The following is a 22,210-nucleotide window of genomic DNA, read 5'->3' on the forward strand; positions in this document are numbered from 1 at the left end:
AAGAAACTACTAAAGTAATAACCAAATTCAGCAAAGTTGCAGAGTACAAGGTCGACATGCAAAAAGCAGTTATATTTCTACATACCATCAATGAACAATCCGAGAAAGAAATTAAGAAAACAATTCCATTTATAATAGCATCCCAAAGAATAAAATACCTAGAAATAAACGTAACCTAAAAGGTGAAAGACTTGTACACTGAAAATTGTCAAACTTTGTTGTAAAGATTGAAGAACACCTAAATAAATGGAAAGACATCCCATGTTCATGGACTGGTAGATTTAATATGGTTAAAATGGCAATACTCTCCTAAGCAATCAAGAAATTCAACGTAATCCCATTCCAATAACCTTCTTTGCAGAAATGGAAAAGCCAATCCTCAATTTCATATGAAACTGTAAGAGGCCACAAATAACCAAAACAATATTGAAAAAGAAAAACAAAGTTGGAAGACGCACACTTATCTATTTCAAAGCCTACTACAAAGCTACAGTAATCAAAGTTGTGTGATATTGGCATAAAGACAGACATAGAGACTAGTGGAATGGAATTGAGAATCCAGAGATAAACCCAAACATCTATGGTCAACTGATCTTCAACAAGGGTGTTAAGAACATTCAATGAAAAAAGAATAGTCTCTTGAATAATTGGCACTGGGACAACTGGATAAACCACATGCAAAAGTACAAAGTTGGGCCCCTCTCTCAATCTGTATGCAAAAATTAACTCAAAATAGATCAATGACCTAAATATAAGAGCTAAAGTGATGAAACTATTAGCATATATAAATAACTCATACAGCTCAACAAGAAAAAGGCAAACAACCCAATTAAACAAGGGGCAAAGGATTTGAATAGACATTTCTCCAAATAAGATATATACAAATGGACAACAAACATGAAGAGATGTTCAATATCATTGATTGTTAAGGAAATACAAATCAAACCCCAATGAGATACCACTTCCCACCCACCCAAGAGGATGGCTTTACTTAAGAAAAGTATCACAAATATTAGTGAGGATGTGGAGAAATAAGAACATTACTGGTAAAAATGTAAAATGGTACAGCTACTGTGGAAGACCGTTTGGTGGTTCCTGAGAAAGTTAAACATAAAATTACCATATTACTCAGCAATTCTACTCCTAAGTATATAATCAAGAAAAATGAAAACATATGTCCACATAGAAACTGCCACATGAACGTTTATAGTAGTAGTATTCATTAGAGCCAAAAGGTGAAAATGAACCAAATGTCCTTCAATGGATGACTGAATAAACAAATTGTGTATGCATACATACATACAATGGAATATTAGCAAGACAGAACGAAGTACTGATACATGTTAAAACTTAGATGAACCTCGAGAACATCATGCTAAGTGAAAAAACCCAGACACGAAAGATCATACATTACTTTTTTTTTTTTTTTTCAGATGGGGTCTCATTCTGTAGCCAAATGTGGTGCAGTGGTGTGAACACAGCTCACTGCAGCCTTGACCTCCTGGACTCAAGCCATCTTCCTCCCTCCTCAGCCTCCTGAGTAGCTGGGACCACAAGCGCACGCCACCACACTTGGCTAATTTTTAAATTTTTTGTAGAGACAGGGTCTCACCATGTTGCGCAGACTGGTCTTGAACTCCTGGGCTCAAGCAATCCTCCTGTCTTGGCCTCCCAAAATACTGAGATTACAGTTGTGAGCCACCACACCCGGTCTACATATTTTTTTTAAAAGATATATACTGAATAGGAAAATTCATAGATATAAAAAGATTCATGGTTACCAGGAGATGAGGGTAGTAGGAGTGATTATTTAATGGGTATGGGTTATTTTTCTGGCGTGTTGAAAGTTTTGAAACTAGAGAGATGGTGGTTGCACAATATTGTGAATACACTAAATGCTACTGGACTGTACACTGTAAAATGATTGTCTAAAAGAGATGTTGGTACACCCTTGTTCATAGCAGCATCAGTCATAATAGTTAAGAAGTAGAAGCAACCCAAGTGTCCAACAACAGATGAATGAATAAGCAAAATGTGGTATATATTCATATACCATGAACTATCATTCAGCTTGAAAAAGGAAGGAAATTCTGGCACACACTACAACATAGATAAACCTTGAGGACATTATGCTGAGTAAAATAAGCCAATGATGACAAAAAGACAAATACTCTATGCTTCCATTCATATGAGGTATCCAGAGCAGGCAAAATCACAGAGAGGGTAAGTAGCTGGAAGGAGGTGGGAGTGGAGCACTGTTGTTTAATGGGTAGAATTTCAGTTTTTCGATACAAAACAGTTCTGGAGATTGGCCATATAACAATGTGAATATACTCAACACTACTGAACTGTACCCTTAAAAATAGTTAAAATGATAAATTTTACGTCATAGGTATATTACAATTTAAAAAGAGAGAGAAAGAGTGAGCCCATGTGGAAGACAGAGGGCTCCGTCAATGATTCTGTGAAATGACTGCTGTTATCCGTAGAAAGTCACACTTGCTGTCCCCATGGGGGAAACAAGGAAGAACCGAGCACACTGTCACTCCAACAGTCACAAGGAAATAAATGCTCTTTGATGACCTTACTCTCTCCATTAGGTACACCAAGGTCAACCCTCTGTTGGATCAACAATGGCATACGTGGTACCCACAGTGTACCCACAGTGACCCACAGAAGTCAGAACTCAATGAATCATGGGCCTCTTTCCTCTTGGGCCCTTCATCACCCCAAGTATCTCTGAACAAGTAATTCCAAGCACCCAATGGGCTGACACAAGGGTCACACAGACGGGAAAAAAGAAAAAAAGGAAACAGATCAGAAGCATGAGGGAGACTCAACCCTCTCTCTGTTGGTGGCTTTGAGTATGGAGGAAGAGAGTCAGGAGCCCAGGAGTATGGGGAGCCTCACAAGGAAATTAGGAGCAGCCCTCCCTCAATGGACAGCCTGGAAGAAAGCGTAGACCTCCGGCCTACACCTGCCAGGAACTGAACTCTGCCAGCAACCAAATAAGCAAGAAATATTCTGTTCTATAGCCTCTACCAAGGCACACGGTCCTCCTGACACCTTGACTTTAGCCCAGTGAGATATGAGAAGTGTCAGACTTCTGTTTTAAGCAAAATTTTAGAAAGTTAATTGTGTGTGCTATGAATTCCACCTCAATTTTCTAAAAGGCTTTCAAAAAATAGAGAAATATATTTCCAGTGATGTGCTTTGTAGTAAAATACCGAAGAGTAGATTGGCAATAAAAAACGCAATCATCTTGTCAAGTTCTACAAACTCTTAAGTGTCCTCTGTTCATTAGAGTCCATGGCATAATTGAATTACATACAGTTAATTATAATTAAAATACCACAGAATTCTGCCTGGTACCTTGGAGAATCTGACCGCACTGGCATGGTGTGCAGCCTCTAGCTCAGACCTGGTGAGCTGCAGCTCTTCCTTCAATACAACGATCTCACTCCGGAGCTTCTCAGTCTGTGCATTTTTCTGATACTCTGTTGCAACAGAAAATCGTGTTAAAACACCATCTCTTACCAAATGTACCTGGAAACTTATGGGGTACAGTCCTGTTGATAACACAAAGGAAACCGTCCTCTTACTTGGGATACGATTACTTGTTTCATGCCACATGAGCCAATTTTTGCTCTTTAGTTTATTTGGTGCCCAGTGTATTTTGGGGCACTGAATTATTTTTTAGCAGATTCTTTCAGCCACTGTGTTGAGGTTGGATTATCCTACAGAGACACATGAGAGCCCTGTTCAGGGAGCAATAATGGTAACAAGGAATAATACAGGGGGCTTTGACCCAGTGGCACTCTGGGCTTTTCTTAGAGGTGTCTGTCTCAATCACAAAAGGCAAGCAAAGCTTCCTCTGCAGGCACCACCATACTGAAATCTCTGTGGTCACCATCCTTTAGGTGCCTGCTGAACTCTCCTGAGGACCCCATCAGTGCTAATACAAGCAGAGGACTTGGGGGGCATTCAAAATGCAAACTTGGGCCATAGGGTAGAAGTGAGGTACTGAAAAGCTGTAAAAGGAAGCAACAAGTGAAAGGAAGAATACTTATGTACATGTACTTACATGCAGATGTACACATGACTGAATGGATGTACATGTGTCTGTGAGTGTAGACATGAAAGGTATGGAAACCAAAGTAGAAAGTCAGAATCTCAAAGATGACCTGAAGAAATAATACTCGTTTCAGAGTCTGAAACCCTCTCTGAAACGAGTATGAGTTAGAATAAGATACTGAAACAGAAGAGAAAGAAGGTCAGTTTCATGCTGAAGAATGGTAGATTAATTAAAATATTTCATCTTTCCAAAATATTGCTAAATTTTATCAGTGATTCAAGACTTATTAATGAGCATATTATGCTCTTATTTTTGTTTCTATGAAGCTTAGCTATTTCCTAAATAATCTATTTAACTGAAATGGGCAAGAAGGGAAACAGCCTGGCCCAAAATGGAGGGAAATGCAGATATTGAGAATATAAGCCAAGTACCCATGTCTAGATACTGAGAACATTTAAGATCAGAATGTGGTCAGGCACAGTGGCTCATGCCTGTAATCCCAGCCCTTTGGTAGGCCAAGGGGGATGGATTACTTGAGGCCAGGAGTTCAAGACCAGCCCGGGCAACATAGCAAAACCGCAATCTCTACTAAGAAAAAAAGAGAAATACAAAAACTAGCCAGGCGTGGTGGTGGGTGCCTATAGTCCCAGCTACTTGGCAAGCTGAGGCAAGGGAATCACTTGAACCCAGGAGGAGGAGGTTGCAGTGAGCCAAGATGGCACCACTGCACTCCAGCTTGGGCCACGGTGGGAGATTCCATCTCAAAAAAAAAAAAAAAAAAAAAAAAAAAAGATCAAAATAAGAATTTCTGTGGGTTACTGTGGCAATCTGCAGGAAGCTTTGATCTGCCCATGGAGAAAGAGCCCTTACATTCTTTGCTTTTGAGAACACTTCAATGGTAGAAAACCTGGCTCCTTGGTAAACCTCAGAGTCCCCTCCCCTCTCTTGCGTCTTCATTTTGCGTACCATCTATATTGTCAGTGGTACGCACCCAAACACATCTTAGTATCTCCCACATCAAATGAAACAAAAATTGTCCCTGGGTCTCACATTTCTGTCCAGATGAAGCCTCATGTCTCTGCTTTCCTTCCCAATAAGTGTTATTGAAACCAATGTCTGGATACAGTAGGACCACTCCCTCATGATTCTCAGCTCAACTCAGGGGAATCAGACTTTTGTCCCACCTGTCTACTGAAGCTGCTGTGCCAAGGTCACCAACAACCATCTTGACAACAGCAGTCCATTGTCAGTCTTCATCTTACTCTGTACCTCAGGAGCATTTGATATGACTGACCACTGCTTCCTCTGTGAAATACTTTTTCCTTGGTTTCCATGACAACATACTCCCTAGGTTTCCGTCCAGCTTTGATAGAAACTATTCCTCACTCCCTGCTGCTGCTCTTTCTGAGCTCCTAGCATTGGGAAGATGTTGGGGCTGGCCTCACCACTTTCTCTTCTCTGTCTAGGTGACCTCAGCCAGACCAGCTCTACTCCAGTGATTCCCAGATTTAAATCTCCAGCCTGGGTCTCCACCTCAAGCTGCAGCCCTCCAGTACCCCCACCTGCATGTTTGTTGCACATATGATGTAAACACACCCATGGCAAGTACAAACTCTCATCCCTCTTCCTCCTTGAAACTACCTCCCAGCCCTGGCCCTCCATCACAGGAAACATCACCACCATTCACCCAAACATGGAGGACAGAAACCCAGGGTCCTCTGTAGCTTCTGGATCCACAACTCATCTGTTACATCTTCACCTGCCCGCCTGTCTGGGGACAAAGCTGGTCCAGGCCCCCATCTCTCTCACCTGGGCTGTGATTGCAGCCTCCTCCCCCTCACTCATCCACTGCTTCCGATGTCGTCCCAACAGTCTAGTCTCTATCCGCAGCTAGAAGGGTCGTGCTAAGGTACATATTAATTAGATCATGCCCCTCCCCTACCTAAAATCCTCCAGTGGCTCCACCTTATGCATATAAAAACTCCACATTCCAGCCCACACCTTCACGGCTTCCTGTGATCAGGCCCTCAGCGCTTCAGCCCCACCACACACCATCACCTCACCTATTCTACTCCACTCCACCAGCCCTTTTGTTCCTCAAACACATCATCCCGGCACACCTCACACCCCTTACAGTCAGTGTTCCTTGACCGTGACACACTTTTCCAAGACTTCTACCCCACCTGGAATCACTCTCTACCCCATTGTCCTGCACTATGATCTTCATCGCATTTGCCACCATTTGAGAATTACTCATTTATCTGTTCAATTACTCATTTATCTGTTTAAATGTGTCTCCTCAACCCCCTTTAGAATGTAAAACTCGAGAGAGAGTAGGGCTTCTCCATTCAGCTTGTGGCTGTATCTCCACACCTAGTACACTGTATGCACCTCCTGAGGGCTCCACATTTACTTACTGAATTGACAGGGACCGTGATGCTTCTTTTAAGAGGATTGGGAAATGCACCGGACCAAGTCTCATTACCAAAAGAAAAAGGGAGCAGGAAGAAAAGAGCTTTGAAACAGAACTCATTACTCACCAAAACGAGAATTTTCTTCAGCATGGCGGCGTTGAATGTGACTTTGTAGAAAAGCTTGGTTCATAAAGGCCTTGTCACAAAAATGGCACTGAAAAGGAGAGAGCAACAAATCCAAGTGTCTGTAACGACTGTCGTCCCACTTAATTGCAATTAAAATTCAGGTACCTGGCCAGGCACGGTGGCTCACGCCTGTAATCCCAGCACTTTGGGAGGCCAAGGTAGGCAGATCACCCAAGGTTAGGAGTTTGAGACCAGCCTGGCCAACATGGTGAAATCCCATCTCCACCAAAAAATACAAAATTAGGTATAGTGGCGTGTGCCTGTAGTCCCACCTACCAGGGAGACTGAGGGAAGAGAATCACTTGAACCCGGGAGGCAGAGGCTGCAGTGAGCTGAGATTGCACCACTACACTCCAGCCTGGACAACAGAGCAAGACTCCATCTCAAAAAAAAAAAAAAATTCAGGTACCTGAAGCACTACTTCTTGGGCGCTTTCTCGCTGAAAGATACCATCCCAGCAAGAGATATGGAAAGCATGACTAAAAAGAGAGCTATGAAACCAGGCTGGGTGCGGTGGCTCATGCCTGTAATCCCAGCACTTAGGAGGCCGAAGGCAGTTGGGAGGTCACCTGACCCAGGAGTTCGAGACCAGCCTGGGCAACATGGCAAGAGCCCATCTCTACAAAAAGTAAAAATATAAGTAAATAAATAAAAATAAAACCAGGGCATTCCTCCCAAACTGAAGACAAGGCAGTGAAAACCACCTCTTGACAGTTAAAGGAGCCCTTCTGCTGCTTTCTGGAGCCCCTGATGCTGCTCTTGTTAGACTGACAGCTTCCACTCTATCAACAACAACCTGCCCCTGCCACTCTGGCCACACCAGCCTTCTTTCTGTCCTGCAGGCACACCAATCTGAGCCTTTGCATTCACTGTTGCCCCTGCCTGATCTTATCCAGACCCTCCTCCCATGGCTGGCGCCTTCTCCTGACATTCAAGATGTCATTAATCAAGCATCTTCCACGCTGGGGATGATGGCACGTCCTCAACAAGATCCTCAAGATCCTCCTGCCTGTCACAGTCTCTGTCACATCACATAGTCTTCTTTTCATCCTCATACATCTCACTGGCTAATATTTTCATGTTTATGTACTTCACTTGTTTATTGTCTCCAGCCCAGTCCCTCTAGGTTCTAGAACATAGACTTCTGAGGGCAGGGCCTCTAGCTTTATCCCCAGAACACAGGCTTAATATATGAATGAACAAAAGCTTGGAAGTATAACCTATTAAAATAAATTTTCTGAGAAAAAAGAAGTCAATTCCACGTATACCTCTGTTTTTCTACTTTAACACTGATTCAAATCTTAAGCAAAAATCCCATTTGTTTCATCTATGTCCTCATCCCTGGATTACTCTGAACTAAATCCTGGATATTATATATTTCATTTGTAAATATTTCAGAATGTATCTCTGAAAGGAAGACAGGACTTTAACGCAAATCATAATATCATTATTCTACCTTATAAAATATAAAAATTAAATCCTTTTTAAATAACAAATATTCAACTATTTGGATAATTTTTAATTTTTGTTAATTTGATGATTTTTCCCTAATATTTCACATATTGTCTTAGAAAAACCATTTGGTTTGTTTTGGAATAATTATTAATAACTGGTTCCAAATAAGGCCCTATCCCTATCCTGCAACTGATGGTTATGTTTCCTAACACTCTTTTAGTCTATAGGTTTCCCCTCCACCTCTTTTTTTTCCTTGCTATCCTTTTGCTGAGGGGGCTGAAGCTTGTCCTGCAGAGTTTCCTTCCATTTGGATTTTGCTCTTTTCATGCCCACTGTGTCACTGAAAATGTTCTTTTGTTCACCATGCTGCTTTACTCTTAATCAGTGTAACTGCATCCAGACTTCAGGCTTTGGTTTCTAAAACTAACATTCTGTATATTTCCTTTTTTTTTTTTTAAAGTCTCTCCCTCTGTCACCCCAGGCTGGAGTGCAGTGGCGCAATCATGGCGTGATGCAGCTTCAACCTCCCAGGTTCAAGCGATTCTCCTGCCACAGCCTCCTGAGTAGCTGAGATTATAGGTGCCTGCCACCACTCCCAGCTAATTTTTGTATTTTTGGTAGAGATGGAGTTTCACCATGTTGGCCAGGCTGGGCACGAACTCTAAACCTCAAATGATCCACCCACCTTGGCCTCCCAAAGTACTGGAATTACAGGCGTGAGCCACGGTGCCCAGTCATATTCTGGCATATTTCTTGGTATTGCATCTCAGAGAATCCCTAAAGCATCTCTTCAACCTCCCGGGCTCATGACAGCTTTGGTTCACCTATAGGACTTTAGGGACCCCTCACACTGGCTCTGATGTAAGTCATATAGGCTCTCCGGCTGTGTACAGCACTGGAGAAAGGAAAGGAAGAGGAAGCCATGCCTCCCTCTCTCCCCACCCCACCCCAGAGTTCACATGTTGCCAGAAGGTGTTCTAACGATACTGTTCCTAACAGAGACAGAGACCATCCAGCCTTCAAACTGCAATATGGCCACTCTATCAGGGCAAGTACAATGCTTCAGCAGCGCTGCCCATGTAAGTGTAAGATGAGAGAAATGCACAATGATGATGGAGAGGATGCAAACACACCACCCTGTCAAAGGGAGGAGGGGAAAAAAAGGTAGGAAGGTAAGGAGGTAGGGAGGGAAAGAGGGAAGGAAAGAGGGAAGGTAGGAGGAAGGAAGGAAGGAAGGGAGGGAGGAAGGAAGGAAGGAAGGGAGGGAGGGCGGGAGGAAAAGGAGGGAAAAACATCGCATGCAAAGATAAAGCTTACCGCAGGGGATCTATAAATTAAGAAAGGAATCTAAAGATGTTCTTCACAATATATTCACATCACAGAACATAAGAGTAGCATACATTCTATAAAAATGATATGATTTTTTAAAAAACCAGAATGAGTTTAAAAAGAAAGATAAAATACAAAAAAAAAAAGATCTGAAACATCATTGCAGAACAAATAAATAAGAAAGAGCAAGAAATAGGGCTGGGTGCAGTGGCTCATGCCTGTAATCTCAGCACTTTGGGAGGCCAAGGTGGGTGGATCACCTGAGGTCAGGAGTTCGAGAGCAGCCTGGCCAACATGGTGAAACCCTGTCTCTACTAAAAATACAAAAATTAGCCAGGTGTGGTAGCACACGCCTGTGATCCCAGCTACTCGAGAGGCTGAGGCCGGAGAATCACTTGAACCCGGGAGGTGGAGGTTGCAGTGAGACAAGATTGCACCACTGCACTCGGGGCCAGGGTGACAAAATGAGACCTTGACTCAAAAAAAAAAAAAGAAGGAAAAAAAGAGAAGAAAAAGCAAGGAATAAAAGAGACACTGTTGAAAACTGAATTGCTCACTAAAGGAAAGGCTGACATAATTTATCACAGTGAATGCAGATTAGAAGGAAAGGATTCAAGCAATGAGAAAGAAACCAAAGAGTACGAAGAACTGATGGACAAAATCAATACTACATAAAGGTAACTGGTTTCCCAGAAGTAGAGAAGCCAAAAATGAAACAAAATTTAAAGACTGAATACAAGAGAGTTTCCCTGAAGTGCAGTGAAAGCTGAATCTGCAGATTAAGAATTCACCAGGTTCCAGGGAAAACTGATACAGCACATTCAACACCAAGTCATACCCTAGAAAGTACTAGGCTTCAAGCAGAAAGAAGGGACTCTTCAGCCATGCAGGCAGAAAAAGCAAGTCACTCACAAGAAGAAAAGCTTTAGGCCACCCTCAAACTTCTCACAACAACATTTACTGCCAGAAGACAAAGGAACCACATCTAAAAAGTTCAGAGGGAAAGTGTGACTAAGAATATTCTTCATCCAATATGTCTTTCAAACTTGACAGAATTGAAGAAATGCAGCACTTTTGGGCCTTCTGGGTAAGAAAAATCATTTTGACAATCCTATGAATTAAGAGACAATTCAAAATGAGAAACTCAAGAATGGAGATGTTGAGGTGAAAGGACTTTGAATGAGCACATAAATATAAAACGAATGGAAAAAAACAAGTAAGACATGGTTGAGTAAGAGAATGTGAATGTTACCAACCTGGATAGTGTAACTCTCGAAATGGGGAGAGAAGCCCTGACTTCCACTGTGACTGTGTTTGCAGATGAGGCCTTTAATAAGATAATTAAGGTTAAATGAGGTCATAAGGCGGGGGTCCTAATCTGATAGGGTAAGTGCAGCACAGTGGCTCCCACCTGTAGTCCTAGGTACTTGTAAGGCTGAGGCGGAAGGAACATTTGAGCCTAGGAGTTCAAGGCCAGCCTGGGCACATAGCAAGACCCCTTCACTTTAAAAAAAAAAAAGAAAAAGAGAGAGAGAGAGACATTAGCGATCTCTCTCTCTCTCCAAACACAGAAAAGGCCATGTGATGAGGACATAGCAAGAAGGTGGCTGTTTACAAGCCACGAAGAGAGGCCTCACCAGGAACCATCCCTGTTGATACCTTGATCTTGATCTTTGACTTCCAGCCTCCAGAACTGTGAGAAAATGCATTTCTGTTGTTTAAACCATCTAACCTGTGTTTTTATGGCAGCCTAGGCAGATTAGTACAGATCTATAAGTATAATATCATTTATAGAAAATTTTCAAACTTAAAAACACTGTCTTATGAATACGTATGTTCATAAAAATATTTTATATGTTCATAAACATAAATAGGAAGGATATAGTCAAACAAAGATTTTTCTCTGAGAATGGAGGAAGGGAAAATTATTTATTTCTAAGATGTTTAGAACTCTTTAAACACTTGCTATCTTGGAAATATAGCAAAATGCTAACCTGAGTTCAATCTTTTTTTTTTTTTTTTGAGATGGAGTTTTGCACTTGTCACCCAGGCTGGAGTGCAATGGCGCGATCCCAGCTCATTGCAACCTCCACCTTGTGGGTTTAAGTGATTCTCCTGCTTCAGCCTCCCAAGTAGCTGGGATTACAGGTATGCACCACCACACCTGGCTAATTTTTGTATTTTTAGTAGAGATGGTGTTACACCATGTTGGCCAGGCTTCTCTTGAACTCCTGATCTCAGGTGATCTGCCCGCCTTGGCCTCCCAAAGTGCTGGGATTACAGGCGTGAGCCACCGCGCCCAGCCTAACCTGAGTTAAATCTAAGAGGTGGGTATATGGTGTGTCTTACATTAGTCTATGCACTTTTTTGTATGTTTATAACATTTCAATACTAATTTTTATTTGAAAATCAATGAGGTTTTTCTTTTAAAATTCCCCATATATGGGTATTCACTATATTGTTGTTTTAATTTTTCCATGTTTTAAATTTTTTTAAATAGAATATTGAGGAAAAAGACCTTACACATTGCCATCACTACCCCCCTTATACACAACACACACACACGCGCGTGCACATCCCATGGGAAAAAAACCCATTAGGGTGCGTGCGTGTGTGTGTGTGTGTGTGTGTGTCTGCCTGTGTGTTCAAGCCTTCAAGAACAGGCATCTTTAATTTTTTTTGTCTCAGCTACTCAGTTCTTATGATTTCTTAAAGCAAAGGAAATAGAGACAAAGAGAAGTGGTATGAGAATGAGAATGAGACCACAGTTTCTCAAAGGTAAAACTGACAATGCAGTGGACCCAATCACTGTGTCAGAAAAAGGAGTCTAGGCTTTGGATTTTCTGTATAGGAGAAGAAAGAAAAACTTACATGATAGCAGTCATGTGATTGTTCACATTTTGTAATAAGTCAGCTTTGGTATTTGTCATGCCACAAAATGTTTTTCCCTCATTCCCAGGTATTAGCAAAAACAATAACTAACTACATGCCAAGCACTGCTCTAAGCACAGACCATGCACTAAGTCATTCAATCCCCATTAACAACTGCTATATGGTAGGTACAATTAATATTCCCATTTCACAGAGTAGAAACTGAGGCACAGGGAGGTTGAGCAACTTGCCAAGGTCTGGTAGCTGAAAAAGTAGTAGGTGTCATTCATTTGATAAATTGAGTCATTACCTTTTAATCATTACTTATCATTCACATTTGAAAATCTTCTCTTAGGCCGGATGTGGTGGCTCACGTCTGTAATCCCAGCATTTTGGGAGGCTGAGGTGGGTGGATCACTTGAGGTCAGGAGTTTGAGACCAGCCTGGCCAACATGGTGAAACCTCGTCTCTACTAAAAATACAAAAATTAGCCGAGCGTTGTGGTGCACACCTGTTGTCCCAGCTACTCGAGAAGCTGAGGTGGGAGAATCGCTTGAACCCGGGAGACAGAGGCTGCAGTGAACCAAGATCGTGCCCCTGCACTCCAGCCTGGGCAACAGAGTGAGACTCCATCTCGAAAAAAAAAAAAAAAAAAAAACGAGAGAGAGAGAAAGAAAGAAAATCTTCTCTTGTAACAGCTATTTCTATAGTAACCCCCAAAAAAGGGGAAAAAAAAGTTTATAAACATACAATTTCTGTATGTTAGAGGTTTTAACATTTCATTTAAAAAATGTTTAAATAGAATCCATTCTAGTCGTTGCACAAGAAAAAAACCATCTTAGCACTATTTGTAAATATTTAATTTTTAAGCAGCATTTATGAAACAAATAAGCAATTAGCAACGCCCAGTGTCATTTAAAGATTATACCTCAGGGTTGTCTACCCAAGACCAAACACTAAGTCCTTCTAATAATATTCCTAATTGTTCCCTTATCTTTTTTATTTTTATTTTTTTTTTTTGAGATGGATTCTCATTCTGTTGCCAGGCTGGAGTGCAGTGGCGCGATCTTGGCTCACTGCAACCTCTGCCTCCTGGGTTTAAGCGATTCTCCTGCCTCAGCCTCCCAAGTAGCTGGGACTACAGGCACGTGCCACCACGCCCAGCTAATTTTTGTATTTTTAGTAGACACGGAGTTTCACCATGTTGGCCAGGATGGTCTCGGGTCTCAATCTCCTGACCTCATGATCCACCCACCTCGGCCTTCCAACGTGCTGGGATTACAGGCATGAGCCACTGCACCCGGCCACTGTTCCCCTATCCTGCTGGGTCAGTCCTGAGCAATATTAACTGTACCATTTTCTCTGCCCTGCACCCAGTTCTCTCCAGCGTTCATGCATCAGCTCCACTATTCCTAAATCCAGTGAGGGCTTTTTTTTTTTTTTTTTTTTTTTGAGAGGGAGTCTCGCTCTGTCACCCAGGCTGGGGTGCAGTGGCGCGATCTCGGCTCACTGCAAGCTCCGCCTCCCGGGTTCACACCATTCTCCTGCCTCAGCCTCTCCGAGTAGCTGGGACTACAGGCGCCCGCCACCACGCCCGGCTAATTTTTTTGTATTTTTAGTAGAGACGGGGTTTCACCGTGGTCTCGATCTCCTGACCTCGTGATCCGCCCGCCTCGGCCTCCCAAAGTGCTGGGATTACAAGCGTGAGCCACCGCGCCCGGCCAGTGAGGGCTTTTAAGCCATAGTTAGCCAAAAGGACTAGAAAGTAAGGGCACGACATCAATCTTGTTAATCTGTTGCTTACTTCAGTATCTTTCTCAATCATTGTTTACACCTTCTGCACTTCCTCCAACTAGTCAATAAAAAAAATATACATTGGTTTATGTTATACTCAAAAATTGCAATATTTATCTTGGACTCAATGTCTAACCCAAAACAGTAGAAGATTAAGACCAGAAGATAAAAATATTTTATTCTTTAAATATTGTTATGTAAGTGAATGTTCTTGTTCTTAGAAAATATACACATCGAAATATTTAGGATCTGCAACTCACTGTGAAATGGTTCAAAAGTAATAACAATATGTATACAGAAATAGAGGAGCTGTGGCAAATGTTAATAATGGGGGAATCTGGGTGAAGGGCATATGAAAATTCTTTACAGTCTCCTGGCAACTTGTCTGTCAGTTTGAAAATATTTCAAAGTTTATAAAAATGAGAAAAAGATCCTACAAATTTAAACATTCTGCATCGTTTGGGGACTGACTTCAACAGCAATTTGTATATGGTTTTTCATGATTAGGTTGATTCGGAGGAGGAAAGTGTTTCAACAACCAGCATTTAGATAACTTCCATAAAGCACCACAGACGACATTTGTTGTTTAATTATTAATCCCCTGGTCGTCTGCAGAATGTAATGAACCATGACATTTGTTGGTTAAAATGACTGTTTTTGCTTAAATATACTGTGTCTTCTGATATACAATATAAATCTTTAAGAAGAAAGAGTGGTGATACGGGACAGGCCTATCAAATGGGAACTGAGTTGTTTACTGGATCATGAATCGTGCTCACACACAGCTGCCCACCTGGTTGGCTTTGGCCTCGATCATCAGCTGCTGGGTGGAGATCATCTTCTTCCTGCGTTTGCACTCTTCCTTGAGCGTCTTGATCTCCCCCGCCTGCTTGGTGAGCAGCTTCTTGCTCTGCTCGCCGTCGCAGTGGCTCAGGCGCAGCCGCTCCTCCAGGGTGTGCAGCTGCGAGGTGAGGAACTCTTGTGAGTGCAGCAAGTACTCGATGGTGAACTGCGCCAGACGGATGAGCTTCAGCAGCACCGGGTCCACCCCCGACTGGCAGTGTGGGCACTTCTCGTCTTCCAGCTTGCAGAAGGTGATGTTCATGATGTTCTCCTGCAGCGTCAGCACGTCCACGGCCCCCGCCACCTTGTCCACGTCGATGGCGCTCAGCCGCCGCCAGTCCACACTCTCCAGCCGCGGCCTGAACTGGAAGAAGGGCAGGGGCCCCGAAGCCGCGCTGGGGGGCGCACAGGCCATGGAGGCTGCGCCCGCGGCGGCGGCGGCCACAGCGACGTCGGGCCCCTCTGGGCCGCTGGCGAGCGGGTAGTAGACATGCTTCTGGAAGGGCTGCGGGGGGCACAAAGAGAGCGCGGCGGCAGACGGGGATGGGGGGTGGGCAGGCTGGAGAGCTGGGGGTCCGGGGAAGCCCCGGTTCTCCCCAGCCCCCCGTGGGGGACGCCCCGGCCTCCCGCCTCTTACCATGCTTGAAAGCCAATCCGCTGCCTCAGCTTGCATAGGAGGAGCCGGGCGGTCTCTACCCAGCCTGGGCCGCCTCCCGGGCCGCAGCCCTGAGGAGCGGGAGAAGGCCGGGTTCCTTGCTTCCGCGGCGGCGGCGGCCTCAAGTCTGGGCGTCCAGGACGTTGCTATGGCAGCGCCCGGGTCCGGACCTGGAGCAAACAGCGCGTCCACCCGCACGCAGTCAGCGTGCACCCAGAACCCTGCGGGACCAGAGAAGACCTCTTGGACGAGCCCGAATGGACACAGCCGTTCACCCGAAGAGGGTACCTCCTGGGTACCGGCTCCCCAGGGCGCCACCCTTCCTGGCCTTTGGGGCTGGACAGTCCATGTCCCTAAGGCAGGCGTGAGGAGCCACATCCCTGCGAACCTTTGGTCTTAACTGCCATCCCTTGGTTATTTATTCACTGTAGCCCTGGCCTTAGGCTTTGAAATTAGAAGTATATTCATTCCATCATTAATAGAAAAAGAAAAAAAGTAGTATCTATTCATCCTCATCTTTCACACACGATTTAGAAAACATTAAGCAATAAAAATATATATAATTAAATGTGATAGAGGGGGACTCGCTGCAAAAGGGCATGAGGAAGCTTTTGGCATAACAGAAATGTTTTTCATTTTGATTGTGGTGTTGATTACCCAGCAATATACACTTGACCAAATTCACCGAATTGTGTCCTTAAAATTAAGGGTGCATTTTTATTATATCTCAGTAAAGTTGTTTTTTAAATGAAATTTGCAGTTAATCATATTTGATGGCAGGCTTTCTAGATTCCTGACACTCAAGTTGCTTTTTAAATGGCGTCTTTCTTCCTTTGTGGGTTAGCAGCCTAAATATAACATTTTGATAAAAGTACAAACCAAAGAACTCCCCAAAATATGTAATACTTCACCTGTCTTTCCAAAAGGATACATTCTCAAAATGCTGAAGGTAGAAACAGATGGAGGGGGATTTTAGCCATCAGCTTTACCAACAAGTTTTACAGGGCCATGGTATTTACCTTACAAACTTGGGTCGGGGCTGCATTCTGGGTTTTGGAGAGGCTAAAATATTTCTAGCAGCAACTTGTAGACCTCAGGCCTCTCATTTCTATGGGTCTTCTGGGGGCCTCCAGTGGTTACCACAGAGATCAATAAGCTGAGGAAAAGCCGGACATTCCCCAATCCACCGGGGAATTCCTGCTTGGACCAGACATCAGGAATATTTTTTTCTTTCCTAACATCCAAATATGTGAACAGAAGAAAGGAAAATACAATTCAGAGTAACTGGAAGCAAAGTTGTAATATCAAATATATTTAGCACTTTCAAGATATTGTTAACTAGAAATAAACCCATGCAAAAACATCCAGGAAATAAAACACGCACTTCATATGGTTTCAAATTAACCGTATGTCCAAGTTAATTGGCCTTTAGAAAAAAAGAATGATTCCCTGCAACCGGGCATAAAAAGTGCTAAAGACATAAATAGTTTCAAAGTTTGATCCTGTCATTTACTTGCTGCCTGATCTAGAACAAATTTTCAGCCCTAAGACTTAGCTTCCCCCATCTGTTTAAGAGCATCAAGACACCGACCTGGCAGGTCTGTAGACTCTGGACTCCATCCACTGGGCTGCAGGATGAGCGGGAACAAGAGCTGTGGTCTCTCTTGCTCAAGTATATATCCCTAGCACCTAGCAGGGGACAGGCATGGAGAAGGCGTTCAGAATTTGCTGAATGGACACGTGAATGAAGAACGATCGAATGACTTAGGCGCTTAGTTAAGGAAACATCAGCTCCTGGCCCCTTATCCCTCCTATTTTTGCTGCCTCCGGCCTGTTAGAACGATTAACCCATGATCTGGGCCAAGGGCTTCGGAGCTGAACGTGGAGGTGGCCCGCGCGCCCCCGCTGAGATCTGGGCGCAGAGGCCCGCAGGCCCGAGGCACCCATCTCCGTTGGCCGCCACACTCCATCGTGGGGCGCCGTGCGGTTGACCACCCCTTCCCCCTTGCGTGGATCTCGGTCACAAGATGGCCGGAACAGGAAAGAAGGGGGTATGCTTTCCCGTTCCCTCCCTCCCCCATCCCGGGCAGGGCCCCCAGCCTCGGGCGGCGCCTCAGGTCCCAGGCGCATGGCACCGCCTGGCAGCCGAACCCGCAGACAAAAGCCGAGAGACGCGGGTTCCCGGGGAACCTCGGCGCCCTTCCTTGGAAGGCAAACAGGCAGTGGGGGCTGCGGTGGCTACGCCAGCTGGATCTGCAGAGGCTCGGCTCGCAGCCTGGAGAGGCAGGAGGGCCGGCTTCGCGGGTATCGGGATGCCCAGTCCGCCACCGGCTCCTGTGGGAGCCTGGCGCATCCCCGGTCTCGGCTCACCCCAGCTGTGCGCTCCTGGGCGGGTGCCGGGCGCTGCAGGCGGGCAGGGGCGACACAGAGGACCCAGACCCCAGGGTCGCTGCTGACGCGGGCCAGGCCCGCGGAGGCCGAGGAGCAGCAAAGCGGGGAGAGGCAGGCCGGCTCCTTCTTGCAGGGCGCAGGATGAAACGTGTCTGGTCTGGGCAAGTTGTGGCGAGGCCGGTCGACTGGCGCCGCTCCAGGGCCTTCCAGACTCCAGACCACGGGCGACTCAGGATACCCCACCCCCCTCCCGCCCCCTCCCCTCCGCGATCTCCCTCCGGCCTCTTCCTTCGGTGTCCCGGCTCCTCTGGCAGCTGGGCGGGACCGCGCGAGTCTAGACCGCAGCGCTAAAATGCACTCAGCCAATCCGGCAGCTGGCGCAGACACGTGGTGCGGGGGTGCGCTCTGTCGCTGGCCCTGGATGCTCACCCTAGGAAGGCTTTTCAAAGAGAAACCAGATTCGCTCCTACCCGGTGGTTGGTCTGGCCCTCAGCAAGCTAATTTCCCAGAGGAGCTTCAGGTGAATTATCTTCCAAGAAGAGATGCGTTTTAATTGCAGAAGTCTGCAGATGCAAAGGACCTTGAAAAGGCTATCTAATGTAGCCCTGCATTAGATAGTGACGTGGAAAACCGAGATTAGGGACTTTTCACCAAAGCACTCTAGGATTTAAATCCACGTAGGTTTCTGCGTCTCTTTCCGTTATGCCCACTTCAGGATGAAAGGCACGGATCTTTGTTGGTAGAAAGTTAGGCACTGTGAATTGCAGGAGATGTGGGTCCGGAGTAGTGTGCTTATTTATGTAACCTAAAATTGGAACACGTGGGACAAAAGTATTTTTAAGTAACAAGTAATCCAGAACGTATGTATATACCATCATGAGAAATTTGAGGGCATCTTTTGCAAAACCTAAGTGTCTAATGCAGCTATATATATATATACAGTTTTTAAATTAGAGACGAGTAGCTACAGAACTTTTACTGGACCAACGTGCCTTTGTAAAAGTGTCTTTCCTTGTGCTTCTCCCTGACAGAATCAACTTTGTACCATACTTTAGCACAAGGCTTCAAACATAGCAACAGCTAAATATGTATTTATGTTGAATTCCTTGCTTTAGTTTTATTTGAAGCCATAAGGCCTAGGATGACCATGATGGGATTTTAAATTGGTCTAATTTTAAAATTATTTTGAAAGAAAATTCAAGATCTCTATAAAAATCCTCTAAGTACTATGCGGAAAAATTTCTAGATAGAAATTTCAGACAATAGGCCGATCGCGGTGGCTCACGCCTGTAATTCCAGCACTTTGGGAGGCCAAGGCAGGTGGATCACGAGGTCAGGAGATCGAGACCACCCTAGCTAACACGGTGAAACCTCGTCTCTATTAAAAATACAAAAAATTAGCCGGGCGTGGTGGTGGGCACCTGTAGTCCCAGCTACTCCGGAGGCTGAGGCAGGAGAATGGCGTGAACCTGGGAGGCGGAGCTTGCAGTGAGCCGAGATCGCGCCACTGCACTCCAGCCTGGGCGAGAGAGCGAGGCTCTGTCTCAAAAAAAAAAAAAAAAAAAAGAAAGAAAGAAAGAAAAGAAAAAGAAAAAAAGGAATTTCAGACAATATGAGATAGATAGGGCTATTGCTCTGCAAAATCCGGTTTTTGCAAACTCGGTAGCTGTCTGTGTGTGTATGTGTGTGTGTGAGAGAGAGATGATTGCTTAATTAATATTATTTGTTGATATACCATTTGAGTTACATGTATTTCCCATCTCCACTATCAGTATACTATCCTACAGGTGTAGAATTGGAATAAGAAGAATCAATTGACTTTGGCATGACTTAGCAGCCATGATGCATTCTTGATCTATGCACAAACCACTTATACCAATTGTATGATGGTATACAAATTTTTAATGATTAAGGTGTCTGTCCCATCCGTTAGACTATAAGAACCTCAAGTATTCCAGTATTTTGAGCATTTAGTAAGTCCTCAAATAAATATTTGCTTTTTGAAGACAGAAATGAGCCTAAAGAATGAAATAATAATATTGGTGAACATTAATCATTTTGTACAATAAACAAAAGCATTGTAGCTGAATTTATTTCAAATGATTGTTTCTATTTCTCTCATTTGAAAATAGTTATTGATATTACCTGGCTAATGTCCTTTAGTATGAAGGCGATAAATAAAGAAGGGCAGAAATCACATGTGTTGCCTGATTCAATACATATTATTTTGCCTCATATTCCCATTTCAGATACCTAACCTTGGTTTTATATACATGGTTTAAAGAATAATAGGCCAGGTGTGGTGGCTCAAACCTGTAATCCCAGCACTTTGGGAGGCCAAGGTGGGCGGATCACCTCAGGTCAACAGTTTGAGACCAGCCAGGGCAACATGGTGAAACCCCGTCTCTACTAAAAATACAAAAATTAGCCGGGCATGGTGGTGCACACCTGTAATTCCAGCTACTCAGGAGGCTGAGGCAGGAGAATCACTTGAACCTGGGAGGCAGAGGCTGCAATGAGCTGAGATCATATCAGCAGGAGAATCACTTGAACCTGGGAGGCAGAGGCTGCAATGAGCTGAGATCATATCACTGCACTCCAGCTTGGGCAACAGAGGGAGACTCTGTCTTGAAAAAAAAAAAAGAAAAAAAAAAAGGAAGCAAGTTTATAAAGAAAGTGACGGAGTAAAAAAAATGTACTCCATAGGCAGAACAGCCTGTACCACATTTTTTAAATCCAATCCACTGCTGACAGGCACTTTGGTTGATTCCATGCCCTTGCTATAGTGAATAGTGCTGTGATGAACATATGGGTATATGTGTCTATTTGATAGAATGAATTACTTTCATTTGGGTATATACCAGGTAGTGGGATTGCTGGGTTGAATGGTAGCTCTGTTTTAAGTTATATGAGAAATCTCCAAACTGCTTTCCACAGTGGCTGAACTAGTTTATATTTCCACCAACAATGTATAAGCATTCCCTTTTCTCCGAAGCCTCGCCAACATCCGTTGTTTTTTGACTTTTTAATAATTGCCATTCTGACTGATGGAAAATGACATGAACAGACACTTCTCAAAGGAATACAAACAAGCGGCCAACATACGTATGAAAAAATGCTCAACATCACAAATCATCAAAGAAATGCAAATCAAAACAATGAGATACCATCTCATACCAGTCACTGTGAGATTTAACAGATTTTAGGGCTGGTTTATAAGGAGAAATGTACTTAGGGGCTTGCAGGGAATTTCTTTGTAATTTGTGAGGGAGGCCATCTGGGAAGGTGTATGGCCTTCTATTATTGTGGGAATCTGACTTATATATAAGGCTCTGGCATGGAATTGTGAAATTACAACCTTCTGTTTGGAAACAAAATGGTAGACAGTATTGCCCCAACTCAGTTGGCAAGCTCAAATCTCCTTTGGCATAGTGAATTTGGGGTCCCAAGATTTTATTTTCTTTCACACTTGGAACCTGAAAGTCAGACCCACATACTAAGGATGGGAAGGCAGAATGATGTTGTGAAGGGGTCATATCAGTCTTGAACCACCTGCATCTAGACATCTCTTCCAGGTGAGAAACCTTTTCAAGACATTTATCTGGATGTTCTCTTTTATGCAGAAAAATCAAATTTTAACTGCCATTAGAACCTCCCACATCTCATGATTGTTCTGTGGATTACAGGGCACTGTTCTTGTGATAATTCAACTTCAATTGCATTCACTGCCACTATAACAATTAAATTCCTGGGAGGGTCGGGCACAGTGATTCATGCCTGTAATGCCAGCACTTTGGGAGGTCGAGACAGGCGGATCACCTGCGGTCTGGAGTTCGAGACCAGCCTGGTCAACATGGTGAAACCTCATCTCTACTAAAAACACAAAAATTAGCCAGGCATGGTGTCCCATGCCTGTAGTCCCAGCTGCTCAGGAGGCTGAGGGAGGAGAATCACTTGGACTCAGGAGAAAGAGACTGCAGTGAGCCAAGACTGTATCACTGCATTCCAGCCTGGGTGATGGAGTGAAACTCCACCTCAAAAATAAATACGTAAATAAATAAATTCCTGTGAGAAAGATTCTAGTTGACTTAGTCACATGCCCAACCAGCGGTTTGGCTAAAGGCAGGTGTAAATGACAGCTCCACCATAATTACTTGAAAAACACTGTAGCAATCCTCAAAGGAAGGCACCTATATA

General features: G+C 44.0%; 1 protein-coding gene across 2 annotated transcripts in view; it reads right to left on the reverse strand.

The window, feature by feature from the left end:
* Window positions 1-18,265, reverse strand: part of DZIP1 (DAZ interacting zinc finger protein 1) — a 63,872-nt gene extending 45,607 nt beyond the window's left edge. The window contains exons 1-7 of one of the 2 annotated variants that reach the window (XM_032151115.2): window positions 17,993-18,264; window positions 17,214-17,311; window positions 16,642-16,856; window positions 15,605-15,843; window positions 14,918-15,472; window positions 6,616-6,703; window positions 3,373-3,497 (exon numbers count right to left, since the gene is read on the reverse strand). In XM_032151115.2, the coding sequence (XP_032007006.1) occupies window positions 3,373-3,497; window positions 6,616-6,703; window positions 14,918-15,472; window positions 15,605-15,640 (804 nt within the window). In that variant the 5' untranslated portion in view covers window positions 15,641-15,843; window positions 16,642-16,856; window positions 17,214-17,311; window positions 17,993-18,264. Of the gene's footprint in view, window positions 1-3,372; window positions 3,498-6,615; window positions 6,704-14,917; window positions 15,844-16,641; window positions 16,857-17,213; window positions 17,312-17,992 lie in introns of both variants that reach the window. The other variant, XM_032151113.2, reaches the window with a different exon arrangement.
* Window positions 18,266-22,210: the final 3,945 nt, after the last annotated feature.

Source organism: Hylobates moloch, unplaced genomic scaffold, assembly GCF_009828535.3.
Source record: "Hylobates moloch isolate HMO894 unplaced genomic scaffold, HMol_V3 SCAFFOLD_4, whole genome shotgun sequence".
Classification (NCBI taxonomy): domain Eukaryota; kingdom Metazoa; phylum Chordata; class Mammalia; order Primates; family Hylobatidae; genus Hylobates; species Hylobates moloch.